Source organism: Platalea leucorodia (genome assembly GCF_965183815.1).
Source record: "Platalea leucorodia genome assembly, chromosome: 2".
In the NCBI taxonomy this organism is placed as follows: Eukaryota; Metazoa; Chordata; class Aves; order Pelecaniformes; family Threskiornithidae; genus Platalea; species Platalea leucorodia.
The window spans coordinates 32495449-32520207 of record NC_138824.1 but is presented as its reverse complement, the minus strand read 5'-3'; the positions used below and the strand labels follow the sequence as shown (position 1 = coordinate 32520207).

Here is a 24759-nt window from a genome sequence, read left to right as displayed (position 1 = left end):
AACCTTTAGAGGACAAAAGGTGTTAGTACAAACAAAAGAACTTAACAGCTTGCTTTAATGCTGGAATGCAATGCGTTCTTTTGTGCAGCAACTGAAAAGCTTAAATAACATGGAAGATCAGATCATCCAAACCAAAACAGAAAAACAGCATTACACAAGTATCTGAATCAGGTTCCACAGTCCTCAGAACAGTTCGTATTGTCTGTGTGAATTTCAAACTACACAAAAATATTTGCATTTCCATCTCTTTCCAATGAATAATATATTTATTAGTAAATACAATCACTGAAATTCTACTTCTTTTCCTTTTGGATTTTACCAGTTTATATTTTAAAATAAGTCACATACTAACAAGAGTAACAAGTTTTTCAGTACACATCTACGTAACATGCAAGTGTTTCTATTCCCTTTTGCATTTTTTAAGGGCACTGACATCAGGAGTCACCCATTTCAAAGCAATTTACACAGTACGAATTATGCACTGAGCTGTTCTGGCTTCTTTATTTTTTCCTTTGAGCTTTGTCTTCATCCTCACTCTACTTACATGGTTTTGTTTTGGTTTTTGTTTTGTTTTGTTCGTTTTTTGGTGTTTTGTTGCTGTTTATTTTTTTTAAAAAAAGAACTTTGGTACCATTTTGGTATAGAGTTTTTAAAAAGTATTTAAGCCACATCAATTAACCAAAGTATCTAAATATTCAGCAATCCCTTTCATCACTTTCTTCCATTAGTCTCAAACCCCTAATTACAAAAGCACAATCGTTTCCCAAACGCAAACAGCAGTGACAATTCTTTTCAAAGGCAAAACAGAGTCAACACTTACACTACTTGGTTCTAAGTAATTAAAAAGAAGAGTATCAGGAGCACCTTACCATAAGTCCTCAGCCAGCAGAAATACGCTCCAACCATCCCTACAGCATATTAACCAATATTGCATACTTTAAGCACTTCTGCTGAAATCATAACTATGACACCTATTAAAGTTACTGGCACTAAATTATTAGACTAATCAGATTTACAAACTTATCCAACCCAGAAGCCAGTGTCCTACAGAATTACTTGGCTAGTTCAGAGCAGTTTAGCCTCTTACACTGTTGAACTCTTCATTACAGGCATATCCTTTTGTATACGGGAAGCAGCACATACACATGCAATTCTTATATGCACATCTTAAAAAATGTTTCCACAGTACCATAACTATGGAAGATAAAAAGACAAGATTAACACTTGTAAGATCAGCAAAAAACCTCTAGTCAATGACAGTGTGGAAAATGCTTCTGAAAAAGGAGCTAGCCAAGTCTAATTAGATATACCTAAACATACTGAGGAAGTATGGCAGCTTGAAATAAAGGGTTAAAACAACACATACTATTACAGAGTAATATCTGGAGGAAGAGGATATATCAGTGGACTTGGCTTTATCTTCCTACCTGCTCCTCTGCACCCAGCGGTGTTTATAAACATTACCCACCAGAAGATTTCTTTCGTAAGAACATACTTCTTTTAGTCTTGATTATCAGCACCCCTTCTTTGTCCTGTATTTTGGCTACTTTAACCACCTTCATGAGCATAGTTTTCCCCTGCAGTCAACCTTCTACTCCTGATCTTCAAAGGCTCTGCTCTCTTGCATCGCTCAGTGACATAAAGATAACACTGCTATCTTTTTCATGATACAGATCAAGTCCAAAAAACACAGATCAATAAAGTCACCAACTTCTTCAGATCTTTCTCCTAGGATGCTTTACAGAAATATCAGCAAAGTTACATTACAGAGGGTCGGGTACATTTTCTTAAGAGTAAAGCTACACAAGTTTACACATGTGGCTGCATCCCCCTCCCCAGTCTTTAGCAAGATGTGGCACATGGTAAGAACTAAAATAATAAGAATTATGGTTGTTATTTCTTTATGGATATTTTATTCCCCTTCCAACATCTCTGTACCCATTTCCTGAGAAGTTTAAGATATTCAAAGCTAACTGAACAGTTAATTCATCACCTTAGCCTTCCCATAAACACAACTTTTTATAATATCACCTAGACAATAATATGATGCAAATTTCAAACAGACTATCCACCATGAGGAAGAAATAAATAAATTTCCTGAACAGTAGTCAAGGAATAAATAGAACACTCGGATAATCCTATTTTAGTGTTATACAGCACTTTCTAATCTCATAATCAAGATGCTTCATTAAGTCAATGGATAGTCTAGAATGACTAGATAGTCTAGAAGAACTTATTACATAAAACAGGTTATAGACAAAAAATGGATTAAGTACAGAAATTCATGCCAAGACAGTAAACTAATGTGCAAAACCACATTTGCTAACTGGTCTTATACATCAGTTTTGTGACACGCAATGACTTGGAGTATATTACTTTGTTTTTTGAATTTTGTATTTCAAGCCAAACATAGTAACTCCCTCCAATACTACCTGATGTTACAGCCAACAGGGAACATGTGAGATAGTTTGTATTTGATATCTAGAAAATGTTAAGGTGATTTATTTGCTTTAGTAACTGCGATTAATTAAGAGGGGGGGGGGGAAGTAAGTTTTGCCAAACTTTTTATGTTTAAAACAAGTTCAACAGGCTTCCTACATTTCTAAATTTATTACTCCTTTTACTGCTAACTTGCAGCATAATTGCATTATTTGTGTATGATCCACATCACACTCCGCTTTAAAGTCTAATCAAACACACTCTCCAAACACCAAGTAAAACACCTGAAAAGTCTGCAGCCTCCTCCAGCTTCTGAAGTAGGATTCCTGGAACAGGTGCTGTAGATCAAATACAATACCAATATTTAGCTGATAGCCACATGATAAGGAGGAAAAACAGGCAGATATGGTACCTGGGGCTTGTCTAACCCAGTTTTTTATTTAAGTCCTTCCCACAACGGTACTCTTTTAGGCATCATATTCAGGTCTTGTCCAAGCACGAACTCATTAAGCAAAACATTCATTTCCACAGACTGGACAAGATATACACATCCTACTCTGGCTAAGTATTCTGCTGTTGGATGGATTAAAACAAAATACAACATAATGAAAATAAAGCTATTTTCAATATATTACAAATGAGAATTTCTAAATAAAGTCAGAAAAACCCCTAAGTAGATTACTTGTCTCCTTTAGGGTTTAGTGACCTCTGACATGCTTGCTTTCTGCAGAGCATCTAATACACCAGCAAATCTAGAAATCTGGAAGTCCTGAAAAACATGCTCCAGAATTTATTAGTAGCGCAAAGTCAAATTCCTCCTCAATGTTACTTACTTAAAGCATTTGAAAAAGCGGCACTGTGAAGAGGGAGTGTTTTGAAAAAGTTACACCAGATCTGAAAGTCCTGGTAACAGCCTTTAAAATGACTATTAGTGCCCTGGTTGCAAATGCGACCACACAGGCACGGATCAAGCTGAACTGTCCTGTTCTCTTTTTTTACTGAGAAAACAGTTCAGAGCAACTTTGGTAACAGCATGCACCTGACAGAAATGGAAGGGGAAGTGCAGGAAGCAGCAGTAAAATTGAGAACCTGGTAATTTTAAATACTTGCTACTTGCCTGTTTATTCATTAGCAACAGCTAATGGAGTTATCCACAGCCACTCTAAGAGGGGTTATCACAACAGAATGCATCTTTCCTCCCCTGAGGCAGGATGTGACTACCAAGCATGACTCAGGGAGGAGCTGAGGAGGCGGCTGCTAAAGGCCATCCCTCCTCCTCGTACCTGTGGCATCCTGCAAAAGGACAAACAACATACTTCAGTCCCATCGCATAACCACTAAACAGATTTGTATGCTTATAAAGAACTAGCCTAGAAAGGCCTACAGTGTACCGTGACGTATAACCAAGCATTTGAAAAACACGCCAGCAAGGAGAACAGAAAAATGCAACTGCTGAAGTTTCTTTCTTTTTACCTCACTGGTGCAGCTACCACTTTACTCTGTACAACTTCAGTAATTCTTCGCAGCTAGCTACCCTACATGCACTCCTATAATAGAGTTAATTATTTTGTGTTGCCAATAAGAACTGTTTCTATCAAGTGACTTATTACAGGATTCTAAGCTTGCTGTCAAATATTTTGTTAAATAGACATACAATTTTAAAATTTTAGAAAATTTAAACATCAGAAGCAGCCTTTTGAAGCTTTAACATTTAAAGCATTTTTCTTCTTTTAGAGGCCTCTTGGATGTTTGCCAGTGGGGCTCTAGTGCCAGTGCTATAGCATCCAAAATGCTATTTTAAGCCATTCCTGTGCTGACCATTACATTTTTCAAGCACGAGAACAGCTTCCTGAAAAATAACGATTATGAATAACTGGTTTTGTTGTTAATGAAACCATAACTATCTTGCTTCTGCTTACATGACATCTTAATTTCTGACCTATGCTTTGAAAGAGTATGGCAGTTGTTACACCTTTCCCAACTTTAAAGGCGCAAAAACCTCTAAACTTTAGCAAAAGTCAGTGACACATCGCTGCACCCCAGCTAGCTTTCAGCAGCCATGGGATCAACTCCAATCATTCACATTTCTATAAACAGTCAAGGGTAGTATGTATCGCCTTCTTCTGTACCTCTGTTTTTCCATTTGACTCAATTAGTTTCCTCTCCTGCCCTCACAGTTCAATACTATTTTCAATAAAGTTTAAATAAAAATAAGTCTTATTTTATTTCTAGTTTAGAATAAGAAGGTATGGAGCAGCATCCTGTCTTCAATAGCTGCCCGCACCAAGTACCTTTTTCAGTGACTTCTGGAGTGAAAGTAGCGGGTACAGCAGATCTCTCTCAAAGATGTACTTGCTTCCCCTCAATTAGCTAGAAGTAGTCCCAGAAGCTGAAGCCAAGAGCCATTTAATTTTCTGTGTACTATTACAATTTTGTATCATTTCCTATGTAAACATACATACACGTATACACATATTTTTTCGTTTAACTGCTGCTAATTTCTAGGCCTCCACAGGATCTTGTGGCAATGAGCTCCACAGACAAAACCTTTCTTAAAATTAACCAAGGCAATTTTACCCATGTCCCCTTGTTCCCAAATTATTTGAGGGCACATAAGGTCCAGATCTTGTTCTAAACTAGTTCTCATTTATAATTTAAAGTACCAAAGAGTGGATATGTTATCATAGCTTTAGGCTCCTTATGAGTCATTGTCTCAATCAGAAGCCTGAGGTAGGTTTACCATTGAGCTTTACAGATTTGTTTCTTGGTTTAAGTATTACTTTGTTGTTTCATTTTGAATTCCTTCTAATCCCTGTAGATCATCTTTAGTCATTTAAAAAAAAAAAAAAAAAAAACCAAAACCACCGCAATTGAATTCTGAGATGCTGTAGGACAGGCTCCAGCAACACGGCAGGCCTTAACTCATTAGCTTTTTGTTTTCAAAGGCTCAAGTTAAAAGTACTCGCTTCATTTACAAAATGGACATTCTGGGCTTTGTATCTGTCCACACCAAAACCAAATGACCATTCTGGCCCATTTGGCAACAGATCTGGAATTCTTAGACATATTAATTCACCACAGTAATAGTGGGCAAGAGTGGAAAATCCTTAGGAAGGCAAAAGTGACCAGATAAGACACTTGATTGTACTTGGAGAAGGTATGCGTGAAGTAAGAGAAAAGGAAAGCCACTGGCCCTAACACCAGCTCTGCATGTTAGGAGCAAGCAAACCTAGCCTACAAGGACAATACAAAGGGCTTCTGGTTAAGTAAGAGTGACTCTCCAGGAAAACAAAGAAGGGAAAATAATACAAACGGAGGTCTTCCCACAGTCTGACAAGAGGAATTAGCAGTACGCAAACTTATCATTTAGATAATAGCTCGTACCATCCTTTTTCTTACCCCCTTTCATTGCTTCTGCTGTACAGACTCACCAACAGACAGCCTCAGGTTCCTAAACCAAAGTATTTGCCATTCATCAAGAGTTCTCAAGGAAAGAACAGCAGATGCTGAACTAAACTGGACAAATGAAAAAAGCACAGGACAGAGTGCTGAAGCAAAAGAACTGTAAGACACCATTCCAGGCTTCGAAACAGGATGCAGAGCTAGGTTACGCTGCTTGAACTAAAGCAAGTGATGCATTTTGCCAACATTATCAGGGAAGGAGCAGAACAAAGTTTTGAAGCCTATACTTGGGTATGTAAGCAGAGCAATGCAGTGAAGCAACAATACAAACAGTTCACATGAAGAAAAGCAAATACACCAGGGAATCTTAAAATGCAACTTGCATGCACATAAAATATGCTAATGTAGTAAATCTACAATTAACACCAACCAATTGCTTCTATTACTTATAATTCTGGAAGGTGCTGGCCTCAACAGTTAAGCATCAATTAAAACAGCCACTTCCAAGGATATACAGCATCCCCACAACACTGGGTCATACTAGCTGGACTCTACAAAACCCACTAGCTGGCCAAAAGCTTCTCCACTAGTCACTTCTTCTTACAGCAGTGGGCCTCTGGCTATAAGCCATCAAGAGTGAGTACAGAGAAACTCTTCCATCCCTTCCCAAGAAATTATATCAAAGGTAAGAGAAGCACGTACATGGATACCTTTCTTGTAAAAGGCTAAAGGTTCAGAATCTCCATTGCAAACTGCTCCAAAATGTAAACTTCAATTCAGGATTTTCAAACTCTCCACAGGGCTGTATTCAGCTTCCTTCTTCAGCATCTCTTTCTTCTATTATTGTTATCAATTACTTGATTAGATGAATTAACAAGTATGTCCTTCAATAAGATCAACCTGCCAAGTCAACAGCACCCATCCTGGCATTTTAGGTCTTCATTGCGTGTTTCAAACACTACTTCTATTTAGATTTTCAGAAAGGCCAGAACTGAAGAGATAGTCTTAATTGTTATGTTTCATGTCTGCACAATCATAATTCAACCCACTAACATCAATATACTTAGAAAAAACTGCTTGCTTCACCAGAAAAAAATTACAAATCTCTCTTCAGATACTGCATTTCAAACCATTTCTTACCAGTCTGAGATTGCAAACAACCTTTGTTTACCACTTAAGGACAATCTCACAGAAACTAGTCACATTCACTGACAGCCACTATAATTAAATAGTATTCAGACATGGCTGGATCTTCTTTCATAAAGAAAAAAGCCTACTTTTCCCAGCAATTATGTTTGGTACATTTCTTCTGTGGTCACTTTAGGCAGATTAGACTACCAATGGTAGTTACTTCTTTTAACTCTTATTTCTGAAGTAAAATGTAGATCTTCCCAGCAACCTCATGATTTCTAAAAGGGCTTTGTTTCTAAATCTTGCCTCTTCATTAAAAGCAGACAACATGAATCAGTGGCTGAAAATATGCAACTGATGAGCAAGAATTAAAACATCCATTGCTACCCATCATGCTCGAAATATTTTGCACAGGGACAAATCATTTTAATAACTTCATTATAAATTTATAGCTTGGGAGAGAGTATGTATTACATATATAAAATGCTACAGAAGTTAATCATTCCATATTATATGATTCTTTTGTATTATAGTTACATTTTTAAGAATGGTGTCCAAGACAGTTGAAGTTTTTAGTAGAAAAGGCATTGTTTAAGAAATTCTACCATATAATTTACAGCTCTACATATACATATTACAATTTACTACAGAAAACTGAAACTTACACTTGAACATTTCTGAACACAGACTTCACAGTGCCAAGTTGCCTACGCCAAATTGTGCAAAGCTACATGGCAATATTATTCAATGAATGCAATCTGTGTGACTGTTCTAGTGATCACTGTAACAAAAGCATGGGAAGATTTGTCTGCATACACAAAGGCTATAGACTTAACCCAGAAGACAGCCACTTCCCTCAAGTCACAGACAGCAGGTCTAGTGCCTATCATAACGTACTTCTGTTCCAGAGCATCTGACAGCAACTTTGAGAAAGTAATTGTGAAGAGTACCTATAAACTCACTGAATTATAGGATTTTTAAAAGCCAAAGCAGAAGACAGAAAAAGGTATTTGGGATTTTGGATAGCTTCATGGATCTTACATTGATCTGACGTGATCTTCCATCTAATATAATATGCAAACTCCATCATTTAACAAAAAGATATCCCAATGGTTTGGGTTTGGGGTTTTTTTTGTTGTTGTTCTTGCAACATAAAAATTAATAAAACATTTTAGATATTTATAAAATGTACATGTTCCTGAAACATTAAGAATGGTTTAGTCTATCATGTTCAGAGGTTGGAGTAGGAAGGAACTCTTTTTAAAAATAAAACATTAAAAAAAGCAAGCTTCCTTAAACATCTCTCCAATTAAAAAGTATTAAGGGGGAAGGTTGCATGGCTTTCTTAAACACTTTTTAGGTCAGTAAATATCAAGACAATCCTCCATTTGAAAATACCTATGAACACTTCATACAATTTCAATATCCTCTACAGAATTCTTTGGAGGAGTCTATGTGATACTTTCAGAGAAAATACTTTTATCCAATAACTTCACAGGCACTAAAAAAGCATGTTCTAAGTATTTCAAGTATTTGGACAGTAAAGATACATGTTAAAGATTCCCAGAGATTGGATTCTGATGGTCAGGCAAATGCAAAAAAATGAAGATAACTACTGCTAGCCACAATTATCTACTATAACACGTTAATATTTATTTTTCCCCTTCCACAGATCACAGTACTCTCTAGAAGCTAAAAATATCTTTATGCAAATAATCATCTTCCATTTACATGTTAATTTCCAATGAAATAAAAAGACTGCTCAATTATTTCTCCATGCTCCAGCATAAGCGAGCGGCACTAAGAATCTACACATCCAAAGAGCAGAGCCAGTGAAACCTTACAAAAGAGGCTAACCCATGCTTTCATGACAAAATGGTGACTCCATTTTCAATGCAGTAGTATTCCAGAGATGGTGTACTTCATTATTAAGAGGGTACATCTCTACAAGAATATACAGATTACTATCCTGCTTTGCTGACCTGTTTTTTCATAAACCACTAAAAACATTTAAGATTTTGCCTGCTTTAAAGCATCATAGCCTTAAAATCAATTCAGAAATTATACAGGCATCAGACAGCAAGTGCTTCAGGATCATCTTTTCTGCTCTTTGTTATAAAGCAGCCAGCAAAGCAGAGCCCCAATTCACAACTAGGCCTTTTAGCTACTATCCCATAAATAAGAAGAGGCTGTGTTGCCAGCAACTGCATATACTTGGCTCTAACACATGCATGCCTGATACCATTTCAAAAATAAAAATCCCTTTCCCCACCAGAAAAAGAAGGAAGAAAACCAAAACCACCATCATAAACATTCCACACCTCCTTTCCTCCCCCCCTCTCTCCAATCAAATATGTGCTCGGGAACTCCTCTTTCACAAGCAATTACAGAATTGGAAAGAGTCTCACAAACTTGGAAAGAAAGAAAAACATGGAGGCACATGCACAGCCTGCACCATTCCCTGAACATTTATGAGTAACTTGCCATTTCACCCAATTTAGGATATTAGGCCTACTAAAGAAACACTGGGCAGTGCAATATGCTGATCCATTCTTAACATAATAACCTCATTCAGTAGATTAAAGAGGTACATTTATAACTTGAATTCATTTGAGTGCTACAGTAAATTATTTAACAAGTACTTAAAAGATGTAGTCATTAACTCATAGTTCCTTTTATTTTATTTTCACTTGGTCTTATTTTGTAAGAATGCAAGAAATGAAACCGCTAAGAACAGCAATTGCTCCTGCTCTCACCAGCAGGTTTGATTTGGTTTTGTTGTTTTTGGTTTTTTTTTTTGTTTTTTAAAAAAGAATTAAGCTTTCTATGTTCTCATATACATGTATACAGATACACAGCATTCAGAATTCTAGACCAAAGAATTTAAATAAAAATAAATAATCAAAATGTTTAGTAGACATTTCAAGTGAAGGCCAGATCAAGATTTTCACTAAACAGCTTGTAACATAAATAAACAAACCACAATGCTGAATACAAACTAATTATTACTATAAAATCCTTCCTTGCCAGATTTCAGAGATGCTAAGAATTTGAGATCCTGTACTGCAAGTGACATCAAGGGACAATGACAATTAATACCTTACACAAGTTTCCACACGCACGACAATCATGAAATATCCTGAGTCGTTCTGCCTCCCCTTACATGCTTTTCTATAGGGCAGGCATTGCTGCATGAACCCTCACAAAATCCTAGAGGAAACGAAAGCATTCCACTTCTGTCAGGGTCAACCTGGAAGTAAGAATTAAGATGCTGTTTACAGTCCACAGATAGACTTCCTCAGAGAAATACGGTATCTTTTCACATGCTACAAAAACACATGATGATACTTTGACACATATACATACATACAGTAAAATTACCAAGCTGAAAATAATCTTCCAGGAAATCTACAGAAGTTATTTTTTTGACTACGCTTATCCCAACTCAGTGGCAATGTATGCCAAACAAGTCACTCACAATTCAGATTCCGCGTGAGAAGTTTTTGCTTGCTCTTCTTTAAAGAAGAGAAATATTTCAGAATTGCAGTCACAATAAAAGTCAAAGCAATCATACATGAGTTACTGGATTTATTTTTAATCACAATCTTTCTTACTAGCTGTAACAGCACTAAATATATAGAAACACAAATTTAGTATGGTTACATTTTGAATTCTTTGATTTCTACAGTTTCTTATATGTAAGTTATGACTGCCAGCCATCATCTCTCTCTTTCATCTATACACAACTGTGACAGAGTTGGGTGAAGTGAAGGTCAGAGGAAGCTTAAAAGGCATTTGAGTTTTCTCTCATCTTGACAGGGATTTCATCCCTCTTCATTACACAGGGAATTCAAAGTTATTGGAAAAACATTAAAAGGTATTCCTATACCATACATTTGTTTACGATGATTTAAAGGAAAATACCATTTCTAAACCAAGCACAAGCAACTTGTAACGGATACTAAGTTCAGAAATTTTATGCAGCTAAAAAGACTTCTGACGAGATATGTAAGCACTGAAGAAGATTAACACCCGGTTACCAGTAACTAGGACTGTTGCTGACCCATGAGACAATGGATTACAAATAAAAGATCAACCATGTCTGAAAAAAAAAAAAAAAAAAAAAGGTGTAACTCACATTTGATTTGCAAACCTTCTGATCTTACAGGAATGAACCAAGTGTTATGCTGAGGATACAGAAATAAGCATACACCAATAGCACTGCATGCTGAAATTACCTTATCTGCGTAACTCATCTTCAAGAACTACAGTGCAGTACAGTAGTAAAAAAAGCTATTATTAAATGCATTAAGACACTAAGACTATTGCTGAATGTGTATCCACATTTTCAGCAGCCTTCAGTACTGTGTCTAATGCTGAGCACAGTACTTCGATACCGTTGCTTAAGCGACTGCTGGAGAAGTTCAAATCTTTGATTACACATGAAGAAATCAGCCCTGAAAAGTTCCTGCTGGATATCTATGCTAATTAAAACAATCAAAAAAAAAAAAAGCCATTCAAACAGAAGGTTGGAAAAGTACTTAAGTCACACAAAAGCTCAAACAATTTGCCTGGCGAAGTGGTTTAACACACATAATGCTGCTGCAGGTTAGGAAACACTCTACAGCCCACTTCCAGTTGCTATCAAATCTATACCTTACTAGAAATACTGTCTACATTTTTTTAAAAGACTGTAGGCCCATCCATATCTTTCTGTTAAGTTTAAACTTATGAAGTTCTTCTACCGCCTGTTTTAGCAATTTATAAAACTGTACTCCTTCACTATACTCAGAAGAATGGGTTATTCAAAAGCAGATAAACAGATGATCAAGCTACCCCTCAAGTTTTATCGAAATAAATACAAAGCAGAGTTTTCTGAAAGTTTCCTTGAGAAAAAAAAGAAAAAAAAACACAAAAAACCCAAAACACAAAACTCAGTGCCTTAGTGGTACCTGCATTTGTTCTTCTACAAGGATTACAGTCAGCTTCAAAAAAGTGTTAAACTTCTAATCCTTGATGATAAAAAACCCTCAAACTGCTTTACTTCCTATTGTATTATTCTAACAGACTTTCAAAAACCTGCACCCATTTCAGCTTGTACACTACCTACAACCCCCAGCAAGAAAGGCTAATAATAAAATGTAGTTTGTTTAGGTAGCAGTTCCTTGCTGAACAAAGAAGAGTTACACTGACTCTCCTAGACCATCGCTAGCCCCGCGCTGCCAGAAGAAATATAAACTGGGACAACAGCTTCAAGCTTGAATGCCCATGGTACTTAAATATACGTCCTGATTGTCAAAGGTACTCAATACATGAAGCTTCACCAACACCACACACCTCATGAAAGCAGTATAACACACACTTAAACACAAAGAAAACACATTTAAAAACACATGACAACAAACATTGGCCTAAGTGCCCAAATATAGAAATACCTAAATGTGAATTTTTCTCGCTTAGCACAGTGGTAAAAGCTTGACTTCATATACACATATGGAGCAACACTTAGACTTAAACATATTCTTATGTTTATACAGCCCAGTTTAAATGTGTTTTTAATAATTCTTATAGCATTATTTTAAACTTACAGTAGTAATATTTAGGCTCAATGTACACTTTCTCTAATTTTAAATATTGTGACAAAAAGACTAGTGAAATTCTGGAAAATTACTAAGTTAATTTAAAAAAAGGTTAAAGTAACAACAGCATTAAAACAACTTAGATGAAGTCAAGACCAGTAAGCGTACATTAAGACTGTGAAGTAGAAAAAAAAGTCATTTCTGAAGTACAAAAAATAATGCCAAAATAATTTAAAAATAAAGTGTAATAAAAAATTGCTTGTTCAAAGACAAACAGTGAACAAGTTTACTGTGACTTTTCTACTCTACCAAAACAAATGTTCAATATTTTACTTTGCAAGTATAAAAAATTTCATAAAATTGAATAAGTTCAGTAATTAAAGCATAACGTTGTATTTGAACAGTGATGAGTATTATTCTTAATCTCTGCACAGCACCGAAGTCAGAAGCCCTCATTTAGTAGGTACTAGCAAGCCATTTAGTCCATAAGGTAACCAACAATGATAAAATACCTAAACTATCACAGGCAATACTCTCTAGCATTTGCATGTATGGGATCATTAGAATCCCTGCCTGCCAAACACTCATCACCTCTAAATCTCTCTCTCAGGAAAGCCTACCCAGCTTCAGTGGAAGATGGAGACCTTTGCATATGACTGCAACCACAAACCAAATCCTGCTTCAAACACTGATAATGCATAATAGGGGTTCAGAGGCTTGCACAAAATGAGCTGATAAGGGTTTCTACACCACAACTGACTGTAGCACAATTACTATCTTTGTTAGCAAATTCCAAAGACAGACCAAGAGTTAAAGTGTTGCAAGACGTTAAAGCCAGGATGATCAGGTGCTCCAGTTTGATACCATAATTACACTGCACTTCCATCATGCAATTCTAAGTCTGTAAATGCTTTAGAATAGGCTAAAATAAACAAAGTGCTATCTCCAGTCACTCAAGAGCTCTTTCCATCTTAGCTTTAGGCTACGGTTTCTTCTACAATCACACTGAGAATAAACTAGTTCCTTATTTACAGTGATCGTTACCATGAAATAATTTACTGAATAATCTTACCCTTAGTCCCTGCTTAGTATTCTGTTAAAGCATGCTTTTGCTTAATAGCATTGCCTTTGTTGGCCTAAGTGCAATAAATGAAAGGTACAGGCCCACTTTTAAAAAAGTTCAGTCATTTGTTAAAGTATAATACACATTACACACAGCACATTTTAGTCTCATAAATTAATCAAGAATAGAAAAGAACCAGTGCATTAAATCAACGAGAACAAAGACACACTACTCTATTCTTGTTTATGTTTCACCTACACCAAACTGCAAACCCAGATCACAAATTATTCCCAAAAAGGTCATACCAAGAATGCACTTGCTGTTATTACACTGATATTCAGGTGTGCACAGTCTCTTCTTCTAAAAGACGATACTAGCAATACTACTGTTTACAACTTGATCTACTTGCTAAGCTGTTAAGAGACAGGTCTGAAAACGCTTACTTACTTTATTACCCTCTGTAAAGGGAACATCATTATTATAGGGATTTTTTTTGTAGCACAGGTGTGCTATCCATATGTCTTTTCACTCACACTTAAGCAAGGTACATTAATGGGTGGGGAAGGGGGTGGATGGGTTGGGTTTTTTCCCCCCTCCCGTCCTCGTAACTTTGCTAGCTTACCACTGACTGTTACAGTTATTACTCTACTGTGGGATTATCTAGATCACAGGAACTTGTAAAGGCTGAAACACTTCACTACCAATACACAGACTGACAAACGGATAATTCTAATTTCCAGATTAGCCTGTAACATAAAGAATGTAAATCCTGACACAGTAGCAAAGATTGCTTTTCAACATTAAATATTTTAAAGTCTTTTGTTTGTTTGTTTTGACATACACATAACATAGATGATTTAGTCTGCTTATACACTGACAATTTCCAAAGAGCAGCCAAAACCGTAGTGCTAAGGAACATTTTCTGGAAATTGCGTTATCAGTTGGAGAGGTACATTTCTCAGCATCTCCAACAATCTGCCTGAAGTGCTAAATTACTGCTTTTACAACCCTCTGAAATCTGTTGGTTCTTCCCGTCTTTAAAGACAACGCAATACCAAGCACTGCAGCAATCCGTAGTTCAAAGCGCATCATGGCATGCAGAAAACGCATCTATAAGAGACACCAGAAAAAGGTCCATCCAAACAGGTATTGCCACCTACAGCTGGCCAGCAGACACACAAGGTGCAGACCCTGAATTTGTCATTGTTCTTTCCGTAGAGCAGAGAGCTAACAAAGTCAATTCTGCCAACGGTAGGTATTTTATTTCATCAGATGAAATGAGAAGCTGGACTTGTCAGCATGACACAACAGCAACCACACTTTCTTCACCAAAGCGCTCTCTTCTTACTCAGGTGACTTGCATTACTGAGGGTAACTATTTTTTCAAGTTCCATAAATAGCCAAATTGAAGATACAAAGAGACTTTTTTTTAAAAAAGTCAATCTCCTAGAATTCAAGTTATGCAATTTTCAAATTGGTGGCAAGACTCTGAAGCAAGTTTAAAATCTGAAAAATGGAAAACAACACTACTGCCCCTGGGATGCAACTAAAAAAAACCCACCATAAATCCATGTTAAGCCACCATAAATCCTTTGTTGTGAAGTGTCTTCTCCCTTTTTCATCAAATACACAGAAGCAAAACTTATAGCAAATAAAAAAGCCCGTATAAACTCTAAAACAGCTTCCAAAGTAAGTACACAAAATAGTTACCGCATCAAGAACAATGTTTAACTGAAACTTCCAGTTCTACTTTAATATGTTCATTCACTAGTGCTTACTAACATCTTCAACAAGTATTAAATTACATCTGTAAAAATCTCATTTGTACCTTCCTACTACACACTTGCATATGTGATGAAAATTCATCCAATTTCCTGACTGTACTCTTGCTTTACAAGCTAATACTAGTTACTACTACTAGAGATTCTCAAAGGCTGTTCACAAGTCTTTCAATTCTCACATTCAGCTTTAATCTTCCAGACTCTCCACAGATTTAATAACCAGTCAAAACACACATCCTATACGGAAAACATTTCCTCCACTTTTTTTTCTGTCCAGCTGTAAAGGGATCTCTTAATAAAAATTTTTCCTCAAAAAGAAAATTATGAGAGATTGTCAGATAAAGAATACTTCAAATCTCTATGTCAGTTTTATGTGTTTATCATCACCTTCTCCACCTTCCTCTTTTGCTTCACTGCTGGATGAAATGCACAGACAGGTGAAAACAACTTGCATCAGACTAAAGAATGAAAGCAACCCTACAGGAAATGCTGTCAAGGACAGGGAGACAGTTATTAGTTCTCTTATCCTTCATTCACAAAATCTGCTTTTGAGTAATGGTAAACAACGTTTCAGATTAAGTTATTTTTAAATTCACTTACAGCAGCCTGCATAACTGCTGTAAAATATATTGAGTTTTTTTAACTTTTCACTTTACAGGTAATTTGAGAATTATATAAGTGTGTACAAAATCTTACTGCAAGCATCTATAGCATAATAAAGCATTGTCTAGGAAGATGTAAAACTGATTTTGCAACACTAAGTATAAATACATGAAAGAATTCACTGCAATATAAATATATATTTTTCCATACTTAAGTTTCAAAAGCATAAAAATAGAAGAAATCCTCTTCTACAGTTCTAGAGATGAAAGACTAAGCTCAAAAGACTATACCTAAAATTGACAGGATTTAATAACTGAAATGAATAAATCGAGGTAACTGCTGCAAATCCAAGAAACTATGAGAATCACGCACTAAAACAAGTCCACACCATGATTCAAGCTAAGAAAAAAAAAAAAGATACTTAACATCCAAAAAACTGGCCTGCATTTTTGTAGATTGAAATATTAAAAGAGATGATAAATCTACCAACATACAAACATCTGTGGCATACCCAAGAGGCTGAAGAAAGACTAGTCAGAAGAACCAGGGGTGTTCTGGTTTTTTAAATACAGAAATTGTAACAGTATTATTTGTAGCCTCTCTTTAAGAAATAAAGTTCACAAATTAATTTTCCATACGGCATTCTGCCAAACAGTTCATTTTTAATATTTCTTATTTCAAGTCATAGTGAAGATTGAAAAAAAAAAAATCATTCATACTGGGGAAATAAAGGTTACAGCTTTCAAAGCAGATACACTCCATGCTGTCTATATTTAAAAGGCCATGCCCTGATAACAGGCATAGAAAGAGCCGCAAATGGTGTTCTAAAAACTGAACAGGGCTGAAGACTTAAAGATACTGGCACGTCTTTAAATGCAATTATATACAGGTTTAACGAAAGCTGGGAGTTAATCTAAACAAGGTATTACATCGGTCAGATGTTTTTTCAAAGGCATACCAAATGGAATTTTACAGCTTCTTCACTGGCCCAATTATGTCATCACTCACTTCTTTCTCCTACCTTTTCCCTTGCCAGATTTAGAATCACTTGGGATGTATTGATATAAAACTTCAGTGATATGTGTGTGTGTGTGTGTGTGCGTGTGCGCACATGAGACAGAGAGGGAGAAATAGGGATTTTATACACACGTATTTACAGCATACATGCTTCTTAAATGTTTATGTACTTTTACAATACACTACCCCTTACCTCCTGTAAAAGAGGCAACAATCTAGCAAACAGCCAAAAAACTCTCAAGAAAACTCTAGTTAGAGACATCCAATGACCAGAGAAGTGAGGAGCCAAGCAGAATAACAGCATATCTTGCACTACCTTTAGTGAGTGATGAGGTCTAAGCTCCAGACCAAAAAAAATTCCAGTCAAAATGACAATACAAATCACATCTCGCCCTGAGATCCCCTGGAAGCGGAAACAGACATAATCTCACTAAGTTTTTAATGTTACAGGCAGATATACAGGGAGAAGTGCTGCTGCAAATTATCTAAATTGTACACAAAAGTGACCACTGCTGCCATGCAAAAACACACAATTATTTTTGGTCTCCATTTAATAGAGTCATATCCTGCTCTGTGTAAAGCATCTAAATGCTTTTCCAACTGCAGCTAAACAAAAGTATAGTCTACCTGGAGATGATAGATTGAACAAAGACGCAACGTGCATGGGAGAAGAAAGGATATGATCTTTGGCTAGCCAAATAGCAGAGGAAGAAGGTATTTCTGGCTATTGTTACCCTGAGGGATTTAAACATTCTGGGAAAAACTACCAATCATGACAAACAGTAACATATGCTCTTAAAATCACGGTACAGTCACGTGCTAGATGTCATTTTCCAAAACACTGAGTATCAATGAGCTTATGATTCTCTTACTCAGCTATCCCCTGAAAGCTTAGGGGGCTTTTTTGGTTGATTGGTTGGGTAAAAAAAAAAAAAAACAACACACACAACACAAAACAGAAAAAAAAAAAACACACCACAGGCCACCAAACACACACAGGACCCATGAAGAGAGGGCTTAGTGTTCTGGTTTAGAAAGATCGAAGGAAGGAAAACCAAAAAAACATTTATGAGAAAATTGACTGCTAGTAGCATAATGGTGACACTGTGGGCTTTAACAACTCAATCTGTCTTCTACCACCTTCACATACTTATTGACTAAAAAACATAATCAGAATGAAACAGTGTTGGAACTTGTCTTCTAGCACTCCTGGAAGACAAGCTGCTACTCATTACAGCTCTCTGGCATCTTAGAAAGACATGATGAAAGCCACTAAGGCAGTCAACACCTCATGATCAACATAATCAGAGACTGCTGATAGAGTTAGTATTTTCAATATTAAGAAAAGAATCCAGCCTCTCCCAGCAACCCGTTTTACTAATTTTTTTTTTTTTTTAATAAAGTTTGGCCACTGATATTACTCCTGATTTAAGTTATGGCACCAAAAAGATATTTAAGAAGTACTTCACCTCCCATCGCTGTGGCATTTTTCCCACCTTGTAAGTGTTTAGTGCTTTGTCTCCTCACCCGAGTGTTTTTCTTTTCCAGTGTTCTTTTCCGTCCTCTCCCACATTCTCAAGTCAGGTTATTTATCTTAAAGTTACTTCTCCCATTAATGTAGCTTCTTCTTAGACAAGAAGTTCTTTGGGAGAACCACCATAGTCTTCCTGTCCATTTGTAAATACATATCACAAGAGGTCCTCAAAACAGTGAGGAATTTCTACGCGTAATTAACACCACACAATTGCACTTTAAAACTGCTATGCAGATCGCTTCAGTCTGCACACGCAAGGGCCTTCCACAACTGACACAGCTTCTCTGCACACACTGTCAAAGAAATTAGAATATTCACATGCACATACTATTAAGACCAGCCAGTGGTCATTTCTTTGAAAAGGTGAAGGTGGGAAAGAACTTGTGCAGTTTCTTACTCTGACTGCACAGAATCAGTGCACCAGACTGAAAGGCTTACCACCCCTCCACAGGCCTGAGCGGCTCTCACAATGGATTAATGCTTTGAAGCAAAACCACCAAGACCAACAGTGCCCCAAGTTCAATTTAAAGAGCCACAATGGTGTTGCTGAACCTCCCTTTTCCCACCATACTCATTTGCCTAAAGCGTCTCTTGGCTGTCAGAGAGAAGGCTTCTGCATACACCACAGACTCGCAACTGGTTCAACCTGAGTAAAGTCAATACTTGAAAAAGAGAAGCTGAGGCAGGATGAAGTCTAGGCTTGTGAAGAAAAAAAAAATCTACCTAAGAATAAATATTATTTCAGTATAATAAATAATCTAAACTACAATCACCACTAGCATACCCACATTCCACAGTATTCTTTTGTCTTCCTCTGTACAATGGGAATATACACACTGTCACAGATTGTTAAACACAATTTACCCACACAGTAGTTTCGGAGTATAATCAATACAACCCACCCCCTCAAGAGAAAAACAAGTATTTTAATATAATACCTACATGCGCTGGGACCTGAGAAACAACATTTCTAATTAAACAAAAACATCACACCGCTTCATTTCACAGAATGGCTGTAACGAGACCTGCAAGTTAGTGCAAATCAAACTATCAGACAGCGTATCTTTTAATAAAGTTACAGGCAGTCTTACCTCTCATCCTCACCATCTACGAGGGGCGTTGTCAATGGCAGCACCTTCAGCGGGAAGAGGGAAGCAGAGGATGGCACATTGCTGCTACCGCCATCCGAAACGGCTGATGCTCCAACACCACTCTCGCCACTGGCGGCTTGAGGTAAACCCACTAAGGAAGGTTCTGTAGGGCGTCTGCCATCTTCAATTTGGCTTACAATTGACTGAGCTAGTGATTGTGCGGGGAACTGGGTAGAGCTTAGCGGTATCTGCTGTGGCACACTCTGTGCCACTGGCATACCTATACTTGTTGATATCAAGGGAGGCTGACTAACATTTTGAGCCAAATTCCCATTCTGCACAGCCGAAGCTTGTGCTATATTCTGTGGCTGTCCCAAACCTATAGAAGCAGAAGGTATGCCAGGAGGCACAGCTGAACCAGCTTGACTTGGTGCAGGAACAGTACTAGCAGAAGGTATAGGGCTAACCGCAGGCAGCTGCTGGCCAGTCATCCCTTGGACTACAGATTCCACTCCTTGTGCCTGCGGCTGTACAGGTAACAAGGTGTTTTGCTGAGCAATGACCATTTGCTGAGGAAGGCCTGAAGCGCTAGGCTGTAATCCCTGCTGCATTATTCCTGTCTGCACAGGCTGCACTACTTGCGAAGATGGAGGAGCAGCCGTCGACGGCATGACTGGAGGTGGAATTTGGTTTGCAGCAGATGGTGGTTGCACCACAGCGGCTACGCTTCCTTGCTGCCCAACATTCAGCATCTGACCACTGGTACCTACACCTGATATCGCTGCTGGAGCGTGTGCAACAGGCTGAGCCGGGGCAGCAGCTGGATGTGCTTGTACTGAAGGCTGCATGCCCTGTGCCTGGGCAACGGGAACCGGTTGCCCTGCTCCTACTCCTGCAGAACTGGGCTGCATGGCAGGGGCTGGAGTCTGAAGGATCTGCTGATGTTGAATGTAGTCTGGCATAGCCCCCGTAACAGAGTTTTGGTTCACCGGCTTAACGTGACCTGCGGCCATCTGCGTAGGAACTGTCGTCTGCTGCTGCTGCTGTTGCCCGTACTGCAACTGCTGCTGCTGTACAACAGGCAAAGTCTGCACAGGCTGCGCCGGCTGAGAATACGGTAGCTGCTGTTGAGCCATACTTTGAATGGCAGGCTGCTGGTGGCCCAGAGATGGGGATACACCTAGCATATTAACTGGAGCTGGCTGAACCCCAGTAACAGTGGTTAGACTGGCCTGTGCAGGAGGTTGGACCCCTGGCTTCTGCTGTGGATAGTTTACTTCTTGAGAATGCAGCTGGACTTGTGCAAGCTGTGATTGAGAAACACTCTGCGGTATACTAGATGCTGGAATTGCCGGAGGAGCAGCGCTGCTAAAATCCATCTGCTGCGGACCCACACCTTGAAACGCTTGCTGCTGTACCACAGTAGGTGCTCCTATTTCTCCACTTCCCACACTTTCTGTATAGTGACTCAGTGTGCTTACATTGCTGCTAACAGAACTCCCACTGGTGCTCTCCCTTTCAGAAGTCACTTCAAGCGGGTTTTGTTTTATCGTCTCTACTGCTTTGTTTACTGCTACTCCTTCGGAAACTGCAACAGTGTTTTCTTTATCATAGAATTCAGTGCATGTCCATCTACCTTTCTTGAAAGGTTCGGAACTAGAATCTAATTTTACAACCCTAAACCTTGACGTGCCAGATGCAGGCTGCTGCTGGCTTGATCCCGCTGCCATTCCTGCAGTTGCATTAGTAACATTGTTCATGACACTAGAGGAAGCACTCGTACCATTGCCAACACCACTCAAGATATTCACATTAACATTGCTGCTAGTTCCAGACAAAGCATTTACATTACCAGTACTCGTGATGTTGCTTAAATTTATAGTACCAAGCATGCCGCTTGCCACACTAGAACTACCACCACCCATATTATTTAAGGTACTAGTTCCAGTCGCAGGACTTACACCTAAATTGCCGGGAGTACTTGTAGTGCGGATATTAGACACGACAGATGCCGGGGAACCAGTGGATGATGCAGCAGAAACCGGTGCAGTTGATATAACATTGTCAGAGCTTCCAGTTGTTGATAGTTTTCTAAATGACGGACTGGGCGGTGGTCCTCCAGAAATTGGGGCACTGCCCACCCCAGGATGCGATGGATGATGGTGTCCATGATGGTGGTGGTGAAGATGGTGGTGGTGATGAACATGATGGGGGTGAACACTTCCATTGATCACGACACTCTGCTGTGGGTGATGAGGCAGAGGAGCGTGCTGCTGAGGAAGATGAGGCTGGTTTGGAGAAACAGCCCCAGGAGTCTCTGCCTCCTGGAAGTTATTTAAAGTCTCTTCAGAGGAGCTCCTCTCAGGTTCTCCCAAGTCAGTGGCCCTGGATAGAGAAACATCCAAGATTTCTGAAGACGACAGGTCTTCAGTGTGGGACTCATCCAGGTCATCGTAGCTTTCCGTATCCTCAGCTATGCTGTTATTAGAGCTCATACTAGCTGATATTTGAGCAGGGGTCACACTGGTGATTTGGAAGCCACTTTTCTTTTTCATTTGAGCTCCAGTCTGTGCAAGAGGCTGTGGCTGGAGCTGAGACTGTGAGAGGAGGTTCAGGCTTTGTGGAGGAGGGGGTGTCGGCTGTGGACCCGCTGACGAAGACGTTGCAGGAGACGAAGGCGGCGGCTGGACCAGCAAAGGAGGCTGATAATCCTCGGCGGAGAGGGCAGCACTCCCAACGCCGGTACCTGGTGCAGTGGGAGCAGTAACGCAGCTGCTGCCGCTGCTACTGCTGCTGCCCCTTCTAGGAAACATTGCCGGGTGCGCCATCTTCCTAGCACTAATGTCTGCGGCTGAGTCAGGCTGGTGCATTGTATCGGGTGTATTTTAAGAGTGCGATCCCCCGGTACGGAGAGAGACAGACATACACACACAGTTAGCGTTGCGCTCACGGCAGGGCAGAGAGACACCGCCACGCACAACCCCCCCGGCTCCCGCAGAGCACGGGCTGAGGCGCCTCGGCACCGCCGCTCGCCAGCCAGCCCGCCCGCCAGCCCCCTCCCCTCCTCCTCCCCTCCGAGACAGGGAGGGGGCGAGGACCGGTCCTCCGCCGCCCCTAGATCAGCGCCTCTGAATGTCACACTTTCAATCCTCCGCCATTCACTTTCTTTCGCCCTCTCCCCCCCCCCCCCGCCGTGGATTTCCACCCCCCCCCACCCCCCACCCCCCCGCCTGCGCCTCTCCCCGGGGGCGGTGGGTGGGCAGCGGGCGGAGGAAATGCCCGCGGCAGCCGGCCGGCCCCGGGGGCGAGCCCCTTCCTCCCCGCGGCTCACCCGGGCGCCGCGGCTCGCCGGCAGCCGGCAGAACCGCCCTCCCCGCCGCCGCCGCCGGGCCGCCGCCTCCTCGGCGGGGCGAGGGCAGCCGGCGGGCCCTCAGGGCAGCCCGGCGAGGCGGCCGGCGCCCCTCGCCATCCCCGCTGTAGTAGTAGTAGTAGGAGAGCGCAGATACGTACAGGACTGGCGCACAGCAGGGCGGCAGCGGCAGGCTGAGCCGGGCAGGGACATCCCCGTCAGTGGCAGCCATGGAGCTGAATCATTTTGGGTATTAAAGAGACGGAATAAGGAGGGAAGAAAAGCAGCAGCAGCCCGACAAGAGAGTCCATGAAAAGGAGGGAGGGAGGAAGGGGGAGCCAGCCAGGCAGCCTCTCTCTCCTCCCTCTGTGTCTGGCTGTCTCTGGAGGAGGCTCCGCTCCGCACGCTCTTCCTTCCCCCTCCGCCTCCTCCCCCTTTATAACAGGCGGCACCCGCTCTTCCTCCGCAGAACCGCGCCTGGGACCAGTCCTCCTCCTCCTCCTCCTCCTCCCGCTTGCGCCGCTGCCCCGTCCGTCCTTTCTTCCCTCCCGGCCTCCCCCGGCTCCCCCGCCGCCGCGGGTCTCTCCCCGCCCGGCCCCGTCTCCTCACGGAGCGCTGGAGGAGGGCGCTGCGCCGGGCTGCAGGGGGGAGGGGAAAGCTCGCCAAAGGGGAGGGCAGGCGAGAGACAACGTAAGATGGCGGCCGCCGCGCATGCGCGCCCCGCCGGCAGACATAAAGCCCGTCTGGCCCTGGCCGGCGGAAATCGGCTCGGCTCGCCTGGCGGAAATTGCCGAGCGGCGCCGAGCGCCGGGAGAGGGGGAGGGAAGGGCGGGGGGTGTCCCTGCGTGGCGGCCGCCCGGGGCGGCGGCAACGGCGCGGGCGGGCAGCTCCCCTCGCCCCCCAGGTGCCCCGCTCTGCCTCCTCCCCGGGCCCGCAGCATGACTGTGCCTCACATGACCCGCCGCCGCCTCCCTCCCCCTCTCCTCGGCTCCGTTGCAGATTTATTCAAGTTATTCATCACCTTCTCCTTCCTCCCCTCCCTCGGTCCAGAATATTCCTGCCCGTTCCTTCCCTCCGCCCACGGGGAAAGCGGAGGCGCCTCGCTCGGGGGCCGCCTTCCCCTTTGTGCCCCGGGCGGGGGTCGCCGCGGGGGACTCCCCTCATGCCCCGAAATGGCCGCCGCACCCCCACCCCTTCCCCCGTCGCTCTCCCCGCTGAGCGGGCCGGGCGGGAGGGCCCCGGGGCGGGAGGAGGGTGTCACGGGCGGTGAGGGGAGGCCCCGGGGGCCGCCACCGCGGCGCCCGCCGTTGGCGGGGCGGGAGGTGCGAGCCTGCAGCCGGGGCGCGCACTGAGGCGGCGGCGAGGGGATGCGGGGCCGAGGGGGAGCGGAGGCCGGAGGCGGCCGGGCCAGGTGGAATTGCTCATCTGCATTCAGAACCGACACCTCTCTCTGTGTGCGTGTGCGTGTGCGTGTGTGTGTGCGTGGAGGAGCTTCGGATGAGAGCTCGGGAGGAAACGCACCAAAGCGCTGCTCCAAAAATGATGCCATTCAAAGGTATTTTTAAGTTACTAAATGGAATTGAGGTGAAATCCACCCCTCTTCCCTCGCTGTTCCAGTGCCAGCATCCCACCGCGCAAGAAAGACCCCATGGCCGTCCAGAGCTGGGCAGCGAAGCTCGACGGGCCCCTCACGGCAGGGCTGCTCCAGCTTTCCCCGTCCCAAACTGAGCTTCCCCTCACCGTGGAGCCACGACCACCTGATCTCTGAAG

The 24759-nt window shown here is 41.4% G+C and overlaps 1 protein-coding gene across 3 annotated transcripts in view; it reads right to left on the bottom strand.

Annotated features, from left to right (window-relative positions):
- Positions 1–23604, bottom strand: part of TSC22D1 (TSC22 domain family member 1) — a gene marked incomplete at its 5' end in the record, with an annotated part of 97145 nt that extends 73541 nt beyond the window's left edge. For 2 of the 3 annotated variants that reach the window (XR_014230890.1, XM_082337927.1), the window contains one exon: positions 19641–22510. Coding sequence is in view for 2 of the 3 variants with exons in the window: in XM_082337927.1 (XP_082194053.1) it covers positions 19641–22510 (2870 nt within the window). Of the gene's footprint in view, positions 1–19640; positions 22511–23150 lie in introns of those variants that run through there. The other variant, XM_082337928.1, reaches the window with a different exon arrangement.
- Between the last annotated feature and the right edge of the window lie 1155 nt (positions 23605–24759).